At 54.6% G+C, this 23,825-nt stretch overlaps 1 protein-coding gene and 1 pseudogene across 1 annotated transcript; both read left to right on the forward strand.

Annotated features, from left to right (window-relative positions):
- The first annotated feature begins 1,143 nt into the window (after nucleotides 1-1,143).
- On the forward strand, nucleotides 1,144-20,270 carry BTBD2 (BTB domain containing 2). The gene is made up of 9 exons (XM_054587141.1): nucleotides 1,144-1,526; nucleotides 10,474-10,593; nucleotides 13,755-13,911; nucleotides 14,863-14,968; nucleotides 15,283-15,480; nucleotides 17,302-17,494; nucleotides 17,779-17,866; nucleotides 18,265-18,411; nucleotides 19,206-20,270. Exons 1-9 carry the CDS (start codon nucleotides 1,153-1,155, stop codon nucleotides 19,365-19,367), a joined length of 1,545 nt encoding a protein of 514 aa, XP_054443116.1. The 5' UTR covers nucleotides 1,144-1,152; the 3' UTR covers nucleotides 19,368-20,270.
- A 358-nt stretch (nucleotides 20,271-20,628) lies between these two features.
- LOC129081207 (uracil phosphoribosyltransferase homolog) lies at nucleotides 20,629-22,455 on the forward strand (annotated as a pseudogene).
- The last annotated feature ends 1,370 nt before the right edge of the window (nucleotides 22,456-23,825 follow it).

The raw sequence follows: 23,825 nt of genomic DNA on the forward strand, positions 1-23,825 counted from the left end.
ATTGTCCTGTACAACCAAGGGCTGCAGGTTCGATCCCTGGCCAGAGCACACACTGAGGTTGCGGGTCCAACCCCTGGATGGGGTGCGTAAGGGAGGCAACTGATCAATGCTTCTCTCTCTCTCTGCTGTCTTCTCTCTCTAAAATAAATAAACATACCCTCAGTTGATGATTAAAAAAAAAAAGATTCTGCTCTTTGTAAAACACAAAACAAACTTAAAAAAATACACTAGTTGTTTTGCATAGTAGGATGATAGATGATATTCATTTTTTCCCTATATTTTTCGGGCATTTACAAGTTCCTGCCTTTTTTCATGCATGTATTGTAGGAGGTGAGGCTGCAAGGCGTTCAGCTAGGGGAGCTGTAGGATCCACAGAGGACCTGGCCCAGAGGACGGCCCTGTATGTCTGTTGAGTCTTGGATGCACAAAGCATCCCTCACCCGACACAGCAGCAGTCTTCCCCCCAGCCTCAGTTTGCCCCTCCCTACAGCAGGGGTTCCCTCCACTGGGCATGCAGACCACTCAGGGCTGAGGGCTGGGGCCCAGGTTCCCAGGTCTGGGATATGGATGCCGGGGCCCAAGCTCTGGGGTGGGGCCTGGATTTGGGATTTGGGTACCTGGGTCAGAGATCAAGATCTGGGTCCAGGGGCTGGGTTCAGTGTCTGGGATTGGGGTCTGATGTTTGAGGTCTGGAGTCTGGGTTATGGAGTTTGGAATCTGGAGCAAGCGGGCTGAGGCCTGAGGTCTGGGATGTAGGATCTTGGGTGTGGGGACTGGGGTTCAGCCTAGGATCCGAGGTCTGGAGTCCGAAGTCGGGGCTCTGAGGAATGCGATCTAGAAGCCGGGACAGGGGTCTGAGGTGAAAGGTCTAGAGTCCGGGGTGCGAGTCTGAAGTTGGAGATGTAGCGTGTGGGGTCCCAGGTCTGAGGCCTGCAATTTGGAGTCAGGGGTCTGAGCTCTGGTCCCGGCTCGTGCTCTTTCTGTCCCTCCCTGCCTCCCTCCCCCGCTTTCTCCCCCCCCCCCCGCCACCCCGGCCCTCCCACGCCCCCTCCTCTGCCCCCTCCCGTCGCCCCTCCCCGCCCCTCCCCCTCCCTGCGCCTGCCCCAGCCAGACAGGCCAGCCCCGCCCGCCCCGCGGCGCCGCACCGACAAGATGGCGGCGGGTGGGAGCGGCGGCCGCGCGTCGTGCCCGCCGGGTGTCGGTGCGGGCGCGGGGGGCGGCCCGGGTCCCAGCGCCAACGCTGCCCCCGCCCCCGGCAACGCGGCCGCCGCCGCCGCCTCGGCTCCCGCTGCCCCGGGGACGTCGCCTCCGGGCTCGGGACCGGGCGCGCAGGCCGCGGCGGGCGGGGAGCGGGCGGCCGAGGAGCCGGGGGCGGCGGCGCTGCTGCGCGAGCCCGTGTACAACTGGCAGGCCACCAAGCCCACGGTGCAGGAGCGCTTCGCCTTCCTCTTCAACAACGAGGTGCTGTGCGACGTGCATTTCCTGGTGGGCAAGGGGCTCGGCGCGCAGCGCATCCCGGCGCACAGGTGGGCCGCGCCGCTCCGGGTCCCGGACCCCGGACCCCGGGACCCACCATCCCCGAACCCGGGACCCTGGACCCCTCCTCCCTGGACCCCGGGACCTGCTATCTCCGCGACCCGTCATCCCGGGACCCGTCATCCCCGGGACTCCACCATCCCTGCACCCTCCACCCCGGGACCCTCCATTGCTATCTCCAGGACCCCGGACGGTCCATCCCCAGACCCTGCCATCTCAGGACCCGCCATCCCCAGGACCCTCCATGACCGCCCTGGACCCCTAAGTCTCACCACCTGGACCCCAGGACCTTGCCAGGTCGCCGTTATCCCACAGGACCCCTCCCGGACTTCCCCTGCCTCCAGCAACCTTCCCCAGGTCCCATCCTCCCTGGGCCCCTGTGATCCTGCCAGGCCCCCATCCAACTCGCAGTCCCCAGGATCCCATCAGAGATTCGTGACCCTATAACCGTCGCCCCGCGCCCAGCCTACCACCTGCCACTCTGGCCAGGATTTCCAGGCCCTGTGACCCCCACCAGCTCCCTCCACCCTTGGGCCCTGCCATCCTGCCCCAGTGACCTCCTCTATCCAGTGCCCCATCCTCTCCCGGCTGTGATTCCCAGAACTCCACCAGACAACCCCCTTATAAACCCAGTACTGGTAGACTCCTGAGCCATGTGAGCCCTCCCAGTGACCCCCCAGACCCCTGGCTCCCCCAGCCTCCTCACCCTCCCTTAGTCCCCTTACCACCTCCCTGCTACAATCCCCAGTCCCAGAGCCCTTCCAGCCCCCTGAACCCCAGTCCCGGAACCTCCCCAGCCCTTTACCTCCCACCCCTCAGGCCTCCTTTCTGGAAAAGGAGGCCTTGCTGGTCTAGGCCCCATCCCTCTGCCAGTTTCCAGAGTGCAGCCCTCAAACTCCTGGGCTGGGTGGGCTGATGTCAGACACTGTCCTGCCCAGTCCTGGCCCCTCTGACCCTGCTCCCCATCACACCTCAGGGACTTTGGTGGGGAAGGCTCACTGGGGAGCCCCTTGGGGGAAGGGGAATTGGGACTTTCCTGCCTCTCCTCTGGCAGTGCCCCCCAACCTGTCGTGAGGGTCCTCCGCCTCTCTGGAGTGTGGCTTTTAACCTGTGCCTTCGAGAATCTTGCTGGCTTCTTCTTGGTTATTTGTGTACAATTGTTTCTGGATTCCTGTCCTCGGAATGTTCCAGGCCTGCGGTTGGGTCCCCAGGACCTCCCGTGGCTCCTCCCCTGTGTGTGTACAGCCCTCTCTCCTGTCATCCATGTGGGCTGCCGCTCTAAGCTTGGAGTGGACGGCGGGGCACGGGTCAGTTTGCCACCTGTGATTCCCTCCTGGACCTCTGGCCATCTTCTTGCTCCTCCTGCTGCTAAGTACAGTTCAGCGTAGTCCCGCCCGCCTGACCCCCCCTCCCCAGCCCTCCGGGGAGGGACAGATCAATGCAGCTGGTAGCCCTACCCCGTGAGGGAACCTCGGGGTTTTTGCTTAAGGGGAGTGAGGGGCTGGTGGGGGCCCTGCTCTGAGTGCCAGCTGACCTTGGGACATGGACGAAGTTGTGCTTGAAGATCTGTTGGCTAATGGCAAAATGGGGACAAGAAAGGTGGCCATGAGGACCCTAATAGAGAAGCAGAAGGGGGTCCTGGCTGCTGGCCTCGGGGCCTGGGCTCTGGTGGGAGATGGAAGTTAGGTGAGGACGGACAGGTGTGACATTTAGTGAGACTTTCTGAGAGTGGGAGGGAGACACAGGGCCCCTGGGGTGCTGACAGGGCCGACCTGCTCCAGGGTGGACACCCCTGAGCAAGTGGTGCTGAGCAGGACAGGAAGGGGAGTGCAGGGCTCCGGCTCAGGGATGTGAGGCCCGGGAACGGGAGGAGCTGGGCAGGTGGGGACAAAGCAAAGCCTAAGTGGAGGGCGCGAGAGGCACTGTGGGCCACTGCGACTGCATCTGCTCTGAAGGGTAGAATGGGCCGCAGACGCCACGGGAGACAACTGGTTCAGTGGGGACAGCAGACACGGGATGCAAAGGGCTCGGGTTCTCTCTGAGGGAGGCACGTTCCTGTGATGTGCCGAGGGGGTGGCTTGGCAGCTGACGGAGAGCCGAGGCCTTGGTGGGGTTTCCTGGACTCCTGGCTCAAGCTCCCCAGGGGAGGACAAGCCTGGGGGCACACATTGTGTTGGGGGACTGAGGCACCATGGAGAGATGGCCAGAGGCGCTGTGACCAGAGGGTGCGCCTTTGGGGTCTGTGGTTTGCAAGGGTCCATAATGATGGGAGTGGATGGGTTGGCCTGGGGACAGGGTGTGGATGGAGCAGGAGGGGCACTTAGGAACGGCAGTGAGGAGCCACCCTGAAGGCGGGGTCTGGGAAGCAGGCTCTTCTGGGTGTGGGGGTACATGCTGGCATCCCAGTGTTCGTCATCAGACCGGCCGGTCCCCTGGGCCTGTCTCTTTCTTGCGGCAGTAGCTTCACAAGTCCCATGTCGCCCGTGGGCTCTCTGCCTGGCTTCCCTGGCACACGTCGCGGGTCCTGCAGCTGTCGGTTGCCCCCCTGGGTCTGGAGAGCTCCCTGGCCTGTGTACTTTGTGTCTGGAGGATGTCTGGGCCAGGCTAATGGCACCTTTCTTGTCCCATTGCCCTGGCATTGATGCCTCACTCTGTGGATCCCCCCAATAGAAGGTTCTAGTTCTTTTTAGCCTTTGGGTGATGATTTTATACAAATTGATAAAATTTTACCTGTGCTGGTCAGGTGGGTGACTGCCCAGTGATTCTGGGTTCGCTGCTCCTCAGTTTCCCCACCTGTGAATTGGGACTGACCACTCAGATGCCTCCGTCCTGGGGCCACCGGGAGGAGTGATTCCATGACTCAACCATGTGCTTATCACAGTGGCCCAGGGCTCCTCTAAAGGATCGAGGAGCTTAGATGAAGGTGGGGACATAAGCCAACGCAGAGTTAACGTCCTGGAGGCCATGCTGATGGAGAGCGACCACCGAACATATGCGAGTGAGTGGGGAGGAAGAGTGGTCCGGAGAGTGCCCTGTCACGCGTGGGGCACCGCCCAGCTGGACGTCATTGCCACTTCTCCTGAGGGGGCTGGGTTTGGGAACCTGGTGTAAAGAATTGAGTGGAATGTGGACTCCTTCTCAGCCAGCTCATCAAGGGTCAACCTCAAAGTGATGTGTGCATGTTGGGGACCCCAGTGGCATGTCATAAGAAGGGCACCTCACCTGGGTGTGCCTTTCCCCAAAAACTAACCCTGGTGTAGTGGGTTCAGTAAGGGCACCCGTCCAAAAAAAGATATGTTTCCATCTTAATCCCCAGCACCTGTGGTTGGAACCTTACTGGAAAGGGAGTTTGCAGAAGTGGTTCAGTTAAGCGTCTCAAGATGAGCTCATTATCTGGGTGGTCCCTAAACCCAACGACAATGTCCTTATAATAGGCTCACAGAGGAGAGAGAGAACAGCCAGTCATATTATGACAGCAGAGCCTAGGGTGAGGTGGCCACAGGCCCAGGGACTGGAGCCCCCAGCAGCTGGGGACCCTCCCCCTGGGCCTCTGGAGGGAGCATGGCTGTGTGACACCCTGAGTGTGGAAGCCTGGCCTCTGGGACTGGGAGAGAACAAATGCCGGCTCGCAGCACTTCGGGTAGCAGCCCCAGGCCACCGGTCTGTCCCAGTCTGTCAGGGGAGAGCACTCAGCAAACCCAGCCTGGGGCCTGCAGGGCGCAGCCAGCGCCGTCCAGGCTGCCCGGGGCGTGCCGGCCGGGGAAAGGCAGAGAGACTCGCGGCCTGGGCATCCTGAGGGGGCAGCGACGTGCCACATAGGGTCCTGGGGCAGAAAGAAGACGTTAGTTCCAGAACTGGTGACACAAGAACAAGACCTGAGATGGCCTTTAAAAGTGTTGGGGACGAGGGAGGCTTATGCTAATTTTAAGGTGTGGTCTGGACCCATGGGCTCCTAAGGCCCAGGCTGGGGTGGTCATGGCTGGAGCTTAGAGTGATCCCAATCTCTGGGTGCAGCGTGAAGTGGGGTCTAGGACCCTGGAACAGAGGTTGGCACTTGTGACAGCGGAAGGGGCTACCCCTGGATAAGCTCATGTCCTGTCTCCTGCTCTGCTTAGCTTTGCTGCCTCTACCCCATCACCCTGTGCTGTGTTTTTTTCCTCATAGCTTTTTTCTCCTAACAAGGACAACACAAGCCAGAGCTTTATTTATTTATTCATTCATTTGTTCATTCATTCATTCATTTATTTATTTACTTCTAGACAGAGGGGAAGGGAAGGAGAGTGGGAGAGAAACATGATCGTTTGCGTCACACACGCACATGCCCCCTACTGGGTGCCGAACCCACAACCTAGGCATGTGCCCTGACCGGGAATTGAACTGGTGACCTTTTGCTTTGTGGGACAACACCCAACCCACTGAGCTACACTGGTCAGGGTGTGACACCTTTTTTGATGACAGTGGCTCTATGGTGTGTTTTGAGAATTGCTGAGGAAGTTTTTCCCAATTTTATTTTGTGTCAAGGCTTTTGCCCCTGACTTAATACATGGCCTCTTTCAGAATCAGTCACCCGACTGTCCACCTCTCCAGCCAACAGTCATTGAAATATGGTGCTAACAGAAAAACCTCTCCCTGTGGAGTGCACGTTCTAGCACAGCAGCAGCAAATGTGTATAAAAAGCTAGGTAGTAAATATTTTTGGTGGGCCACATGGTCTCTAAACTTACTGCTTCATTCTGCCTTTGCAACACAATAACAACAATAATAACACATAAATGAATGAGGATGGCTGTGTTCCAATAAAACTTTATTTACAAAAGCAAGTGGTGGGCCGGATTGGGTCCAAGTGCCGAGTTTGCTGGCGCCTGGTCTAGTTGTTCCTTAATGGTCTTATGAATCAATTAGTCAAGTACTAAAGCAATCTAGTGGGGAACTGGTCTTCCGAAGATGCTGGGTTGAGGAGAAGTAACAGTTAAAATAGGGAGTATTACCTTGGCTGGCGTGGCTCAGTGGATTGAGCATCGGCCTGCGGACCGAAGGGTTGCCAGTTTGATTCCCAGGCAGGGCACATGCCTGTGTTGCAGGCCAGGTCCCCAGTTAGGGGCATGAAGGTGGCAACCAATCGCTGGTTCTCTCATATATCATGTTTCCCTCCTGTCCCCTCTGTCTAAAAAATTTTTTTAAAAATTTTTTAAGAAATATGGAGTATGTCTGGGGACATGATCTCTTTGTCCATTTATTCAGGGCATTTTTTTTTTGGTATCCTTATGAAAGTTTTGTAGTTTCCATCATTGTATAGCTCTTGCATGTTTATTGCTGAGTTTTTGCTTAGGTGCTTTGTTATTATTTCTGTTGTGAATAATCTTTTCTCCATTATGTTTTTTTCTGGCTGATTATTGCTGGGAAGCTATAGAGTCTGGGGCATATTTATTTTTATGTGATTTGAATTTCTTTCTGAACCCTCTTAGTGTTCCTAGTTGTTCAGCAGACTCTGGCCTGGCCCTGTGCAGTAGACTTTTCCGTGCTAGTGGGAATATTCTAGACCTGTGCCCTCCACGACTAACCACATGTGGTTCCTGAGCGCTTGAAATGTGGCTGTTGTGATCAAGGCCTCAAACCTTTTAGTTGCTTTAATTTTAATTTAGACTTAAATGGCCCTGTGTGGCTCGTAGGAATCATATTGGCAGTGCAGGCTTAGAATTTTAAATTAGAGAATCATTTTTATGGGCAAATCATTTCTATCCTTCTGTCATATTTCTGCCTCTTACACTTTTCAGTTCTTACTGCACTTCCGTCTCCCAGGGTGTTGCTCCATCACAGGGGGGACAGCAGGCAGCCCCGGCGCTTTTCATTGTTACATGTGAGGCTCAAGGTTGGTTCCCACAAATTCTCATTAACAAGGTATGGAACCTTCGTTCTATTCCTTGTTTACTCGGTTTTCAGGAAGTGTGGGTATGGGGTATTATTGAGTGCTTTGCTGGGTTTGGGTTTGTTTGATTTGATGACTGTGTAGAAAGTTTATATGGTTGCCAACTGTCACAACCCAATTTTAGAGCATGTCACCCCAAAAGTTTCCTGCTCCCAACCTGAACCCCGGGCAACTGCTGATCTTTCTGCTTTCTGTTTCTCTGGATTTGCTGTTTTAGTGTAATGTTTTGAGATTCATCGATGCCGTTGTGTGTTAAGGTCACTTTTTACCGCTGTGTGCCATCGTGTGGATGGACCGCCACGTGTCCGTTCAGGGGTGACGGATGTGGGAGCCATTCCCACTGTTTCACTGTTAGGAACAACACTGCCACAAACACACGTGCACCGATCTGTGTGGAGATGCAGTTCCTTTTCTCTTGGGCACGTGCTCAGGGGTGGGAAGGGCGCCTCATGGCCCGCCTCTTACCTTTGGCGTTGGAAAATGCTGCCTCCCCAGGTAGCCATGCCATCTCCCAGTCGCCGCGGTGCTGTGGCACTTGGGCCTTGTGGGTGAGCTGGAAATGTTCCCTTGTCTACTTCCAGAGCAGCGCGTGTGGGGTGGTGGTATTTCTTCCCAAATCCTTGCTAGCACCCCTGTGTGGCCACATGGGCTGGGCTTCTCTTTGATGGGAGATTTTTCTCTCTCTTCATGAGTTACTTTGGCAGTGTGTGTCTTTCCAGGAAATAGTCCGATTCATCTAAGTTGTCTTAATTGGTTGCCATGAAATTGTTTTCAATTTCTTGTACCTTCTTTTGTGTCTGCAGTGGTGACCCCTCTTTCGTTCCTGATCCCGGTAACTTGAGTCACACTTTTCTTTCTTGGTCAGACTGGCTAAAGTTGTAGCAGTTTATTTCTTTTCAAAAACAACAATTTTGGTTTCATTGGTTTTCTCTCTTTACGCATTCCTAATTTTCTGAATTCCTGCTCCCACTTTTATTACTTGCTTCTTTCTTTGGGTTTGGTTTGCTTTTCTAGATTCTTGGGGTGGCAGCTTACCTAGTTGAGGTCTTTATTTAGTAAAGATGTGATATTTTTACCCCTGAGCTGCATCCCTTACATTTGGACATGACATGTCTTCATTTTCCAATGCTCCTTGTCTTCTTTCTGTGACCCCTGGGTTGCTTGGAAGTGTGCCATCCCATTTCCAAGCATTGCAGGATATCGCAGGGTTCTCTCCATTGCTGATTCATAATTTAATCCCTCTGTGTCTGGAGACTGCGCTTTGCCTTGCTGTAGTACTTTTAAGTGTATTTGTGTGGTCTCATGTGTAGTCTGTCGTGCACAGTGTCCTGTGTGCGCCTAAAAGAGCATGATTCTTCTGTTATCGGGTTGAGGGTTCTATAAGGGTCTCTTTGGTCAAGTTGATGGATGCCGTAGTTCAGTTCTTCAGCATCCTTGCTGATTTTCTGGCTGTTCCGTCAGTTACTGAGAGTGGGTGTGCAAGCCTCCAACCATGATTGTTGAGTTCTCTCTCCTTTGAGCACTGTTTCTGCTTCATGTACTCTGGGACGCTGGTGCTGGGTGTGCACATTTATAATTGTTACCTGTTTTTCTTTCACATGAATGGACGTCTTCATGTCCGTTTTGTCTGGGGTTAAGGCAGCCCCTCTGCTCTCTCACCATTTTGGTTTGCAGGGCACGTCTTTTCCATCTTTCTATTTTCATCCCTTTTGTGTCTTCGGATGTTACGCAGTGATGCGTGTCCCCAGTACATCATATCAGGAGGCCCCTGAAGTCTGTCTGTCCCGTCTTTGGTGATGTTAGCTTATACAGGGGCAGAGAGGGAGAGAGTGGCCTTGAATCCAGAATCCCGCCCCAGTTTAGCCTGAGGCAGGGTTTGGCAGGGTGCTGAGTGAAGGGTGCCCCAGGCGCCGGGCAGAGCACATGCGGCTGGCTCTGTCCCTACCGCGGATGGCTGCTGACTTTGGAGATTGCTGAGTGGGGTGGCTGCGCAGAGACTCCCGGAAGGGCTTTGTAGACCTGGGGCAGGCGCTCTGCCTGAGCAGGCCTCTGGGGTATGGCTCCCCAGCTGTCTCTGCCTCCCAGGGGAGAGGCTGTCATGGGGTGGGTCCTGGGGATCAAGGGCGGGCAGCACAGAGCTGGTGGCACTGTCCTCAGTGTGGTCACCATGGAGTCTGTCCACAACGCCTGCCCTCTGGCCCCTATGGGTTCTCAGCTGGCTGGAGGGAAGGCTGGGTACTCTTCACAGCTTGTCTTTACCCACTGCGCCTTCCTGCCATCGAGCTGAAGAAGACACAGGCAGGTAGACTGGAGTGGGTGAGTCACTTCTGGCAGGATTTACAGATCTCGCCACAGCCATTGCCTCCCAGGGCTGCTGCCTTCCCTTGACCCTCCGTGTCCAGCCCCACATGCTCAGCCTAGCGCAGATGTCCCTGCCAGGCCTATCCCGACCCTCGCTCCCCTCACAGCCTTGCATTCTCCTTTCTGCTTCACTGTGAGACTGTCTGCACCCTTGACCTGTGACTGCCTCCCTCCAAGAAAGCAGCGGCCCCAGTGCCTGAAGCCCGAGCGTGGGGGAGGTGTGTGTAGAGCGAGTGAGTGAGCGAGTGAGCGAGTGAGTGAGGGCAACCATAACTGAGTGGGTGGGTGACCAAAGGGGTGGGTGGATGGATGGAGGAAGCTGGCTGAGGGCATTAAGCCGTCCGCTGTGGGGGACCTGGTTCCACTTCTGGCCTCGTGTTGTTGTTGGTCCATCGAGTGGCCGCCTTGCCCTGCAGTGCCTGCCTTCTGGAAGCATCAGCCACCAGGACACTCTGGGCATGGCATCCGTTGGCGGGGGGCAGCTGTCAGAGGGGCAGCTGCTGCAGCACCTCCCAGGGTCTCCGGTGGGGAAGCCTCTGGTGGGGACACTTGCTTTACACGTCCCCACCCCTCCTTCCCATAGCCCCAGGCTTGGGTGACGGGGTTAGGCGGGGCTTTGTGGAGGGTAACCAGGTCTTCTTTTCGTTCCAGGTTCGTGCTGGCCGTGGGCAGCGCTGTCTTTGACGCCATGTTCAATGGCGGCATGGCTACCACATCCACTGAGATTGAGTTGCCCGATGTGGAGCCGGCGGCCTTCCTGGCACTGCTCAAGTAAGGCTTTCCGGGGTCTCTGGACTGAGGGGACGCAGTGGACAGCCTGATGGTTTAAAATGCCAGAAGACAGGGCTCATGGAGAAAATAAAGACTCTGGTGACATCGCCTCCAAAGCCCTGGTTCCCTGGAATTTTCTGGAATTTGCCTCGACAGTGAGGGGTGGCTCTGGAGATCCCCACCCTGTTTTAATTTTTGTATTTTTTAAATGGATATTTAATTCATTTACCAAATAGAGTAGTTCACTTAAGATGTGCAACTCAGTGGTTTTTAAAAGTAATTTACAGATGTGTGCAACCACCACCTGTATCTAGTTCCAGAACATTCTCTCCAAAAAGAAGCCCCATCCCCATTAGCAGTTTCTTCCCAGCCCCTCCCCCAGCACCTGGCAGCCACGAACCTCTGTCTCTGGATGTGCCTGTTCTGGACGTCTCACATGAATGGAATCACGCACTCTGGCCTTTCATGTCTGGCTTCTCCCATGAGCATTGTTTTCGAGGTCCGTCCACATTTATGTAGTGTGTAGTGAGCCCGTCATTTTGGTCCTCTGTAGTTGGTAGAGTTAAGAAGTAGCATAAGGTAAGGATTTTAAATGCCACCTGTATTTTTCCAAGTTTCAGAATTTTTTCTCAAGTACAGGGACAGCTCGGGGTCGGAGGTTGCTATCACATAGTCGCAGGAACTGGAGCCACCTCGGACAAGAGGGGAAGAGAGAAGGAGCTTGGGTGGTCACAGGCTCGAATGTAAAAAATTACGTGACGTGGAGCCAACCAAGCTTCCCCTCTCAGGCAGCCAGGACGCCTCTCAGCTAGTCCTCCCGACTCGCGCCCTGTGTGATGTGCTCGCAGCCTCGCATCTGCCCTGTTGTGTCCTCAGTCCCCTTTTCTCACACTGACGTTCACAGTTCATTGTTGTGTATAATTTTGTTGTAGTTAGTTCTGAGGATACCCCTTGATGGTCCTGTGGGCCGTCCCCAGCATTTTCCTGGTCACAGCAGCGCCCTGAGGAACAAGCTTGTGTGTCCGTCTCTGTGCAGCTTCTCAGCTGCCTCCCCATGCTCAGGGCCAGATGGCGGGTGCTTCCTGGCTAGGTGGCTGATGGGCTGTGTCTCTACGAGTCACTTCAGTCACCTGGACCTCTGATTGCAAAAGTAGTCGGGACAGTTTATAAGCTATACTTGGGGCTGTGTGCCAATAAAAGTTTATTTACAAAAACAGGTGACAGCCCTGGCCGTGTAGCTCAGTTGGTTGGAGCACTGTCCTGATGCACCAGGGTTGCAGGTTTGATCTCCGGTTGGGGCACATGCAAGAGTCCACTAACGAGTGTGTGGAGAGGTGGAACAACATGTCGACGTTTCTTTCCCCCTTCCCTTCACCTTCCTCTCTTTCTCTTAAAAAAAAATCAGTTAAAAAAACAAAAACAGATGACAAAACCACAAGCAGATACCACTTCACATTCACTAGGATGGCTATTAAGAAGGAAAGAGGGAGGGAAGAAGGAAGGAAAGAAGGAAAAGGAAAGGAAGAAAATGACAAGAATTGGCAAGGATGTAGAAAAATTGTGACCATTGTGTATGGCTGGGGGTGGGAGGCTGTGAAATGGGGCACCCTCTGTGGAAAACAGTCTAGAGTTTCCTCAAATAATCAAATGTAGAGTCACCATGAGACCCAGCAGTTCCACTCATGGGTACTAACCCACGAGAATTGAAAGCAGGGACTCAAACAGATATTTGCATACCTGTGTTCACAGCAGCAGGATTAACAGCAGCTGAAAAGTGGAAACAACCTCAGTGTCCAGGGGCAGATGAATGGATAAACCAGATGTGGTCCATCCGCATGCTGGAATATTGTTTAGCCTTAAAAAGGACATTCTGAAACCTGCTGTGATGTGACCGAACCTTGAGGACATCATGCTCAGTGCAATAAGCCAGACACAGAAGGACAAATACTGTGTGATTCCACTCGAGGGGTCAGATCCACAGAGACAGAAAGTGGTTGGTGGGAGTCGGGCCGGGGGAGGGAAGTTAGCGTTCGGTGGGGACAGTGTCAGTTTGGGGAGATGCAACAGTTCTGGAGACAGACGGCACAGCAACGTGAGTGCCAGGGGGGGCCCGGTCAGGGCCCCCGCAAGAAGCAACCAATGAACGCGTGAATGAGCGGAACTACAAAATCGATATTTCTCTCTCTCTCTCCTCCCCCCTTTCTCTCTCAAATCAGTTTTTAAAAAATGTGAATGTAGTTAATGCCACTGAACTGTACACTTAAAAATGTTTAGGTGGTAAAGTTTATATTATGTAGACTTTACTTTTTTAAAAATAAAGAGATACCATAAAAAACAAAAGCAGGTGACAGGTTGCAGATCCAAACCCTGATTTGGGGGAAACGGCCTCTGTCTCTCCACCCGTCTCCCTGTCTTTCTCTCGCTTTCGGTTAGTGCTGCTCAGCTGCCCTCCTGAGAGGGCTGGCCCTGTCACCGGTGGCATGTGAGCGGCTCACTTGTCCTGCATGTGTCTGGGCCTGTCCCCATTACAGGGCTTCCTCTGCGCTGCTGACGTCAGGGTGGGCCCATCCGTCATGGGCTGACCTGGTCGCCATGGGGTGTTGAGCAGACCCCCTGGCCTCCTGGGGTGCAGGGTCTCCCTGCCCCCACGGACCCCAGCTGCTGGGCTGGGTGTGGGCTCTGTGCTATACTTCCCGCTGCCACACACAGGACTGATTTCTCCATGGCCTCACCATTTTTTTTTTTGTCGACCCCAATTTCCGACCCACATTTAGAGTCGGTTCAATGGCGCTTGGCCATAGTGTCCACGGGTGTCTGTTATTTGCCCATTGAGCTGTGCCCTCAGGCCAGCCATGCAGGTCAGGAGGTGTGGAAATGTCCCCGTGTCCCCAGCAGACCCATGGTGGTCTTCAGCCCCGGTGCCCCTGCATGGGAAAGGAAGCTGGCCTGCAGTGTAGGTATGTTCCCCTTGTTGGGGCGTGGGTGGTTTAGCTTCTCGCTGGTTTTCGCTGGTAATGGCCTTTGCCGGGTCATGTCTACAGGTCAGAGGGGACCAGATGCTGGTTCTGGAAGGTCCCTCAGGGCTGGGCCAGTGGGATCTTGCCAGGCATCTGACGGCACCAGGATCCCCCTGCCTCATGGCCACCCCCATCCCACCCAAGGTTTCTCTACTCGGACGAAGTTCAGATCGGGCCTGAGACGGTCATGACCACGCTGTACACCGCCAAGAAGTACGCGGTGCCTGCGCTGGAGGCCCACTGCGTGGAGTTTCTGAAGAAGAACCTGCGGGCGGACAACGCCTTCATGCTACTGACGCAGGTGCGGGAACCTGGATGGGGCATGTGTGGGCGGGTGGGGATTTCTCAGTTTTCGACGCCCTGGAGAGTGCCCTGCTGGTCCCCTTCATTTTCTAGGTGAGTTTCTAGGTGGCCTGGGCAGCTTGGCAGCAGACAGGGCTCCTCTGTTCGTTTGGTTGCAGGTTTCCTGCTGTCCTTGCCCTTTATTCAGGGGCTAAGGTGTAGGGAGAAGGGCATTCACATTTCTTTGAGAAGGGCCCTTTTGAGCCCTGTATAGTCATCTGGCTGTGGTGGGGCTGTAGGGGACCAGGAGGCTGGGACCCAGGCAGGTGTCGGGGGTTGCTCTCTCCCTAGCCGGTCACAGAGAAGTTAGATTTGCAAACCCCTCGCTGAGGTGGTGCCTGGGCTTTGAGCCCTGACTGGCCACTTGCTGAATCTCTCTAAGGGGCCAGAGCCAGAACTGTTGTGTGGGGGCCACTCCAAGCCACCTGCTGAGATAGGTGGCCATGTGGAGTGTGATCTCCAGGCCGCGGGCAGAGAACAGGGCCGCGGAGTTAGGGTCTCGCTGCAGCCCGCTTCCTCGGCACAAGGCGTCTGAGCTTTCTTCCCTCCCAGGCCCCTGGCCCCGAGTACCTGTTCCTGATGAGCACCCTGGCGTGGTCAGGCACAGTGTTTTTCTGTCCTGCAGTCACTCGTGGCCCTGTCCCCAGGGGCTCCAGCCTGAGCTGCTAGGGGCCCAGCTTTAGAGGTGCTGGCCCAGAGCGGGGTCCTTCATTCACTGGACGCCCCCAGCCCACCCCAGGCGTTGGTTACTGCGAATGTCTGTGACCTTGGGGAAAATCTCCTGGCCCCTCGGGCTGGCAGTGTGTGAGCACCCAAGCCCCAAGACTTGAAACTCATGACAAGTTTTAAACCACAACATCCACCTTGGGTCCTCTCTTGGGGCTGGATGTTAGCACGCTGTCCCTTGCAGGCCCGGCTCTTTGATGAACCACAGCTTGCCAGCCTGTGCCTGGAGAACATCGACAAAAACACGGCTGACGCCATCACCGCAGAGGGCTTCACAGATATCGACCTGGGTGAGGCCTGTGGGACGCCTCGGGGAGGTCACCGTTCAGGACTAAAATGGTGTCCAGGACTTCACCATTTTAAGGGAGGGTGGGCACACGCCTCCCGTAGAGGTCCAGGCAGTGCTTGTGTTCCGCCTTCCCAGCCTGAGGGCTTCTGCCTGGCCCGCCCTCTCTGCTGCCAACCTTGGCTGGGCGGTAGATGGGCGTGGCCACAAGCCGGTGATGCCTCAATCACCAGCATAGGCAGAGGCTGCCAGCCCCTGGCTGAGACCATGGTGTCCACGTTGACATGGCCTCCCTCATGGCCTCCCTGTCCCCCACAGACACACTGGTGGCTGTTCTGGAGCGGGACACGCTGGGCATCCGTGAGGTGCGCCTGTTCAGTGCTGTGGTTCGCTGGTCTGAGGCTGAGTGTCAGCGTCAGCAGCTGCAGGTGACACCTGAGAACAAGCGGAAGGTCCTGGGCAAGGCACTGGCCCTCATCCGCTTCCCGCTAATGACCATTGAGGAGTTCGCTGCAGGTAATGTTCAGGGGGACCAGGGCGGGGGCGCTGCTTGGCAGGAGCACGACCCCTGGGGACCCTGTATGTGACTCAGCTGCATGTCCCAGCAGCTGTGTCTCGGCCCAAGAGCCCTGCCAGGGACACAAGTGTGTCCGTCTGTGCTGATGACACTTTTTTTGTGGTCAGTGCGTGTCGGCCATCCTGTCTTTCCCAGGTCCAAGCTGCCTCTGATCCTGCCCGGGTTTAGGGTCGCCTGACTTAACAGCAGCAAACACATAATTGGACATATCTCCCATGCGCTGGCTGGGACATGCATCTCCTACAGATGCATCCTCTGCGATCCGAACGTCAGGTGTACTGGCTGTCTTGAATTTTATCTGGTGGTCTGCAGTGTCACATCAGTCCTGGGGTAACGCCCCAGAGGATGTCTCTGTGTTCTGGGGCCACTAGGGCTGAGTTACTCTCTGTGGTGCTGTCCTGGGCACTGTGGGGTGGTGAGCAGCATCCCTGGCCCCCACCCACTTGAAGCCAGGAGCACCCCCAGTTATAACCACCACAGATGTCTTCGTACCTTGCCTGGTGTCCCCTGAGGGAGACCCCTGAGTATAGCATTGGACTGTCCTGTGCTAAGACATCCGTAGGAGGCCTGCTGGGCGTTCCCTCTCCATACTGGCTTTCACCCCCAGAACAACTCTCCTCAAGGTCCCCCAGCCTACCTGGGTGACAGACTCCCCCGGGACTCAGGCCCCAGTGACACGGCCTACCTTCTGGAGGTGTCATCCTCTGAAGCCCTGCCCCCCAGCTTGGAAGCACTGGGAAGAGCCGTGTCTTCTGTGTTTGAGTCGGGCCTCCTGGCCCTGTCTCTCTGCAGTGGGCTTCGTCTTGTTGCCACTGTGTATTTTAGAGAATTCCCCAGCTTATGTTCCCCTGAAAAATACTAGAAAGTAGGAGTTTGAATCCCCCTGCTCCATGCTGCACAGTTGAGGTCGGGTGTAGTTTTCTTTTGTCACTTTCTATGCAGGGATTAAAAAAACAATGGTCAACACTGCATTTAATTTTATATCTTCCTTATTCACTGAGTCCACAGATGTGCCTTGTCCCCTGTTGGGAAGGTCTCTGTTGACATGTTGGGCTGCGGGACCTGTGAGTGGCGCTGTGGCTGACCTTCCGCAGAACTGGGTTCGGAGTTGGTAGATGAGTGATCCTTGTAAAGCACGAGGCCTGTGTCCTGTTTTCTGTTCTGGAGGCAGAGCAGCAATGGGCAGGGCGTGTGTAAGGCCCCAGCCCCGCCTGTCCTCCTTTGCACACGGCCTCTGCTGTCACTGTCCGGGTTCTCCCCACCCTGACTCCCAGCCTGTCTTAGGTAGGTCCCCTCATCTCCCTGTGTGTGTCAGTGCTGCCTGGCCAGGATCCCCCAGGTCACTTCTATCTGGGAGTCACCCCTCAGCCACTGATGGCTCTGAGTTGTGGACAGGCAGGGTGCCACCTGCTTTGTCAACTAAGGGTGGACCTGGGGGTGGTCCTGATGCAAGCAGGGAGTCTGGGGGCCACGAGGGGGCATTTTGCCCAATGAGCCAGCTAGTCAGAGCGTCAGCACTGTGTCTGCATCAGACCCCACCCCAAATGCCAGGGCAGAACTGTCCCATCTTGGGGCTGCCTAGACTGCTACCATTTTGCAGAAAATTCAGTGTCACTTCTGAGAGATGCTGTGGACTTGAGATGCCCATGCATTCTGGTGTTTTCTGTGCCCTCGGGTTCGCCTCGGCCTTCCCTGCCCTGCCGTTCCCCAGCCTCAGGCCACACCCCACCCCGTCCAACCCACTGCTCCCATGCCTGCAGGGCCTGCACAGTCGGGTATCCTCGTGGACCGTGAGGTGGTCAGCCTCTTCCTGCACTTCACCGTCAACCCCAAGCCCCGCGTGGACTTCATCGACCGACCACGCTGCTGCCTCCGCGGGAAGGAGTGCAGCATCAACCGCTTCCAGCAGGTGGAAAGCCGCTGGGGCTACAGTGGCACAAGTGACCGCATCAGGTGGGTGCGGGGCTGGGCTGGGCACTGAGGGTGAGATGCTGGGTAAAGGTGCTGTGTAAGGGTGCTGGGTAGGGGACCTAGGTTACCAAGAGTGGGGCACAGGCAATGAGCGCAGCTGCTGGGGGACCCAGGAAAGGGCGGAATTCCTGCAGAGTCAGCCCTGCCTCTTGGGAGGCCTCCAGACCCCGGCTCGGGAGGTGGAAGCCCCTGTGGGGCTGCCCTGCCCGTGTACTCTCTCCTGCTTGCAGAGTTGTCCTGAGTTAGCACCTGTCTCTGTCCATCAGGTTCTCGGTCAACAAGCGCATCTTCGTTGTTGGCTTTGGACTATATGGCTCTATCCATGGACCCACGGATTACCAAGTGAACATCCAGGTACCCACCGCCCTGACCCCGCCTCCAGATCCAGGTCCTATCCCCAGGTCAGGCCCCCCTCCCCATACCAGGCCCAACCCCCAGATACTACCCCATGTTGCACCCAGGCCCTGCCCCTCCCACTGGGACCCACCTTCCTCAAGATTCCCCCCTCAGATCCCCCCATCTTCCCCCGTTAGGGTCTGTGCCATGACACACCCCATATGGAGGGAACGTTATAGAGACTGAGGGAACTCTGCCCCCAGCCTCATGGGCCTTGTTATGGGTCATAGGCTGGACCCTGTGCTGTGGGGCCTGGGGTGAAGTTCAGCTTTCCCTTCTGCCTCTGTGGGGTCCCGTGGGTGGAAGCAGGGGGATGGAGGCCCCAGGTGAGCAGTGCCTGGCTCTTGTCCTCGCAGATCATCCACACGGACAGCAACACAGTGCTGGGCCAGAATGACACGGGCTTCAGCTGTGACGGCTCCGCCAGCACTTTCCGAGTCATGTTCAAGGAGCCGGTGGAGGTGCTGCCCAACGTCAACTACACAGCCTGCGCCACGCTCAAGGTGTGCCTGACCCTAACCCTGCCCCACACAGCACCCTGACCCTGATCCCAACCCTGACTCTGCAGTAAATTCCAGTCCCTGAGCACGACACAGAAACCCTGCTCTGATCCCTGAACACTGTCCAGGACTCTAACCCTAACATCGGATCCTGACTCTGATCCCTGAACCCTATTAGTTTTCTTTTGACTCCATCTGTCTTTTAATTTTTTGAAGGGCATAGAATTTCATTCTGGTAGTATAGTCTTCCCTTATCCGCGGTTTCAGTTGCCCATTGTCCAAAATATTAAATGGAAAGTTCCAGAAATAATTCATCAATTTTAAATTGTGTGTTGTTCTGAGTAGCATTGATGAAATCTCACTGTCCATCCTATCCAGGTCCCTAACCCTAACATCTGACCCCAAATCTGATCCCTGAACCCTACTGAGGACCCCAGTATCGAATCCTTCTCTGATCCCCAAACTTCATCCGGGACCACAAACCTGCCCTCACATGGACCTTAATTTTGACCCCCAAACCCTGTCCTGGATTCTGCCACGACCCTTCACTGACCCCAACCTTGAAACTTAAACCTTATCCAGGACCTTGACCCCAACTCTGATCCCTCACCCCTCTCTAGGACCCTGACTTGAACCCTGACCCACACTCTAGTCACCTCTGATGGTGTGGCGCTCAGAGGGTCTGCCACTCCGAGTCCCACAGCACAGACACCTGTGTGCAGGCCTGCTGCCCTCTGCCCAGTTGGTGCCCCCGTCTCGGGGGTAGTCCTGACTCCACTATGGCCCCAACCCCACAGGGCCCGGACTCCCACTACGGCACCAAAGGCCTGCGCAAGGTGACCCATGAGTCGCCCACGACGGGGGCCAAGACATGCTTCACCTTTTGCTACGCGGCTGGGAACAACAATGGCACGTCCGTGGAGGATGGCCAGATCCCCGAGGTGATCTTTTACACCTAGGCGCCCGGGCTCCCACACAGCCGCAGGGACAGCAGCCTGAAGCCACCGGAGACGAGTGGACCGCCCCACGTCCCATGCCAGCCCCAGCGGGCTCCCCACGCCGTGCCCACCCCTGGCCACATTTCTGGCCGTCTCCGTGGTGGTGAGCATGGCCGCCTGTTGAGAGGAGCCGGGAGGAGTCCGGGCAGGCAGGGCTGTGAGACAATCCCTCAGGACGGGGGTGGGTCCCTGGGGTGGGCATCCCGCCCACCGTCCCTGCAGCTCAGGGCTGCCCGACCAGCTGCCCGACGGTAGGATCGTGTAGGCCGTCATCTTGTTGGTGTAACTGCACATAGCAATGCATCTTGGATTTCTTTTTATCTAGTGGGGAGACGGTGTGTCGGGGCGCCTCTAGTGCGTTTCATTGGGGTTTTCTGTTCCTTTCATCCTGGTCTGTTCACTGGGGCTGCTCAGGCCACTGTGACCTCAGCCCCCAGGACGCAGGCCTGAGCCCCAGGGGACAGGAACCATGCAGGGCTTGCACCCTTCAAGGTCCTGCAGGCTGGCTTTCCCGCCAGGTCCCGCCCCAGCCCCCGCCTCTCTGAACAGGCCCCTCCCGGGCCTGCAGCGCAGGGCACAGGTCTCAGCCTGTCTGCCTGGGAGGAGCGATGCCGTGGGCCAGCCGCAGCGGTCATGGGCCCACTGCCCCACGGGGTTCAGAGGGCGCTGCCTGCCTGGCCACCTGTACATACTGTCTCCCTACCCCACCCAGCCCCCGAGTGAGCGCTCTGCCTAGAGGTGCTGGAGGGTGCAGCCCCTCCCTTGAACCCCAGGTCCTCCCCATGTGTTTCTGCGCCAGTGATTCCTTCTGGAAACTATGTTCTCCCCGAAGCCATGAAAGGTGTGCCTGCTTCACACCACACCCCGAAGTGATTTTTTTAAATAAAGGAAAAGAAACACCTGCCCTGACCTGCGTGTTTCTTCCTGTCGGAGCTGGCGGGACCCGGCAGCTCTGAGCCCTGGCACTGTCCTCTCTGTGGCCATTTCCTCCCAGTGTAAGAAGGACCTGGGACCCCCTGCCTACACCTGGAATCCTTGCCTCCCAACAGACTCCTACCCGGAGGGAGCCACAGTACAGGGGGGACTCTGGGGTGGGTTAGGGACCACCCCGTGACCTCTGTCCTGTGCACAAAAGTTCTGGGGCCTCCCCCTGCCATACAGCAGTGGGGGACCCTTAAGTGGGCGGGCAACATGGCTATGGCCACCAGCAGGGGAGGCCACACTGGGGCTGAGCCCCTGGGGACTTCCTGGCATTTTCCCTGATGTCAGCAGGGACCCTGCTGCAATGAGCTGTGCAGGGATCTTATGGGCTCTGCTCTCGACTTGAGGCTGCACCTGGTGTGTGGCAGGTACCCAGAAGTGCTCAGCTTTGTCTCCAAGCAGCACCTGTGCAGGCGCGGGTAACCTGACCTGGGCAGCCTCTGTCACTGCTAGCTGTCATGACAACGTCCAGCATCCACTTAAAAACTACAGAGCAGCCCTGGCTGGTTGTGGCTCAGTGGACTGAGCACTGCAAATCAAAAGGAAGACTATGAAGGCACATGGAGCAAACCTAAACCCAGCTGGAGCCAAACCTAACCAAGCAGCGGCCTGAAAACAGAAATGCCCCAGCTGATCTGCAGGCCCATGAATAAGAAAAATGAACCCTTATTTTTTATTAAAAAAATGAGTATCTGTTTGACATCCTAGAACTGAAAAATGCATAATCTGTAATGAAGAACTCAGTGGCTAGGAGCAACAGAAGACAGGATTAGTGAACTAGGAAAACGGCAAAGAAAAATATCCAAGGTGAAGCACCACAAAAAGGAAAACAAAAGCAAAAGCACAGCACAGCACAGGAGACGGGGGACCCACGCCCCAGCGCCTGTCCGCAGAGTCCCAGAGCGGGCTGGGAGAAGGCCCACTGGCTATACACGAAGACATGACAGCTCAGAATGTCCCACAATCAATCAAGACATCACGCTGTTGATAACTGTGGAAACAGTGCAGGGGCGGGTGTATGGCCACGGAGTTAACAGTGTCTGGACGCCATGCCACGCCCTGTCACAACCAACAAGTAAACTCTGTCTCTGCCCCAAGGCCTGAGCCGAGCTGCGAGCTGCATGACCTGGCAACCTAATCCCACATCATGGTGGGGGAGGCGGGCAACAGTGCCAAGTGGACTCTGCTCACTCGTCGCACCCATTCTAGTGTACCAATGGCGGGGACCCCTAAGCCTATATGGTGGTGGCAGCACTGGCCTCAACCCTGAGAGCAACAGTGGCAGTGGCAACGGAGACACACAGGCCAGTGACTCCCTCCTAAGGGACAGCCAATTCTCCTGGCAGATTGGGGCTCAATCTAAACTGCCACCCGTGAATGATCAGATCCAGGAGCTGCAATCATTCATCTGAGGCAAGACAGCCAGAAGGGACTTCCTGTTTTCTGCAGATCGTTTGATCATGCTTGTGGAAGTAAGACTGAATCAGCTGCCACATAAAGGATGCACAGTGACCGCTCCAACAGGGTACGAATAGGAAGGAGTGAAATTTGAGAAGGGAAATTGTGAGGCCAGCATCATGGGAAGTGGCACGGGAAATACTGTAACTGAAGCTGTAAAGGTTCTCATAAAACATGGAGTCCAACACTGTTACCATCCCATTCTGTTCTCTACTCCTCACTGTGCCAAACCAATCATTCAAGCGATTCCAGAGATCACAATTCTAACTACTGAAGTTCATCGTGTTGCACCTACTCATTTTGGACAGAAATACTTTGGAACAGACTAACTTATTGAAGGAAAATGAATTACCTTGTGTAATATTTTTCAGTTATATTTTGAGTTTCTATCTGTTTTACTGATTCACTTGAGGAATGGCAGGAAAAAACTGTGTTAAAGATGCTTTGTAATTTTTGGAAGTGGGTATAACAGAAACAAAGTATTTGAGGTTTATTTATTCTATTTGATTATTTCTTGCCTGTTGCCACCAAATTTAACAATGAAGCACACACAACTCTTAGGAAAACAAATCTTCACCTGAGGATGCTTTTGTTTTTAGAGCGAGGGGAGGACAGGGAGAGAGGGAGAGAAACATTGATGCAAGAGAGAAACGTCAATTGGTTGCCTCTTTTATGTGCCCTGACTGGGAACCACACCTGCAACCTAGGTTTGTGCCCTGACTGGGAATTGAACCTGTGTTACCTTTTGGTGTACCGGATGTCACTCCAACCAAGCAATACTGGCCAGGGCAGAAAATACTTTAATATTCTTATGCGGCCCTGGCTGGTGTGGCTCAGTAGATTGAGCGCCAGCCTGTGAACCAAAAGGTCACTGTTTTGATTCCTAGTTAGGGCACATGCCTGGGTTGCAGGCCAGGTACCCAGTTGGGGGCATGTGAGAGGCGACAGATGTTTCTCTCCCTCTCTCCCTCTCTAAAAAATAAATAAAATCTTTTAAAAAATATTCTTATGCAAATTGCTGATCCCTTAGTAAATTGAAACTCCTTATTTATGAACCTCTCAGTTTCGAGACTGCTTACAGCCACACATAAAATCCAAATGGGAATAAGTTCTTTTCCTGCTATAGTTTGCATTTTATTTATACCTGACCTAACACACAGAGAACACTACACCCAACAATGGCAGAACACACATGGCTTTCAAGTGCACAGGAAACAATGGCCAGAATAGGTCATGTTCTGTATCATAATGCAATTCTAAATATGGGTCATTTATCTTATGTTCTCTGACTACAGTGGAACCAAACTGGAAATCAATCACAGGAAGACAACAAAAATTCCCAAATATTTGGGGATCAAGAAACACTTTTATGGAAACATATGGTAAGAAATAAACCATATGGAAATTAGGAAATACTTGGAACTGAATAATATTGCAACTGTAATAAAACAAAATTTGAGGATCCTGCTAAAACAGAATTGAGGGGAAAATTTATAGTCCATACATAGCTTGGAAAAGAAGAAAGGTTTTAAAATCAATGGTCTAAATTTTCATCTCAAAAAACTAGAAAGTAAAAAGCAAATTCAGCCCAAAAAGAGAAATAAAAATAACGAGACCAAAAATGAAGCAGAGAACAAATGAAATACAATCAGTTCTTTGATGAAGCCGTAGCAAAACTTTTTTTCTTTTTAAGAGAGACAACACAAGACCAGTACCAGGAATGAACAGGTCCTGCAGAAATTCTAGAGACAGTAAAAGGGGTGTGCACTCTGAATACAGACAGACTGTTGAGGAAGACCATGACCTTAGCTGGTTAAAAATAAACACTAGAAAAAGGACACGTTCATTATAGAAATCATATATAGGTGCAGCCACTGTGGAAAACTGGAAGGTCCTCAAAAAATGTAAAATAGAACCACCATGACTCAGCAATTCCACTTCTGGGTGCATATCCTAAGGAAATGAAATCACGATCTTAAA

This window comes from Pteronotus mesoamericanus, unplaced genomic scaffold, assembly GCF_021234165.1.
Source record: "Pteronotus mesoamericanus isolate MK-2021 breed Mesoamerican mustached bat unplaced genomic scaffold, CSHL_Meso_final contig_1210, whole genome shotgun sequence".
NCBI classification, from domain to species: Eukaryota; Metazoa; Chordata; class Mammalia; order Chiroptera; family Mormoopidae; genus Pteronotus; species Pteronotus mesoamericanus.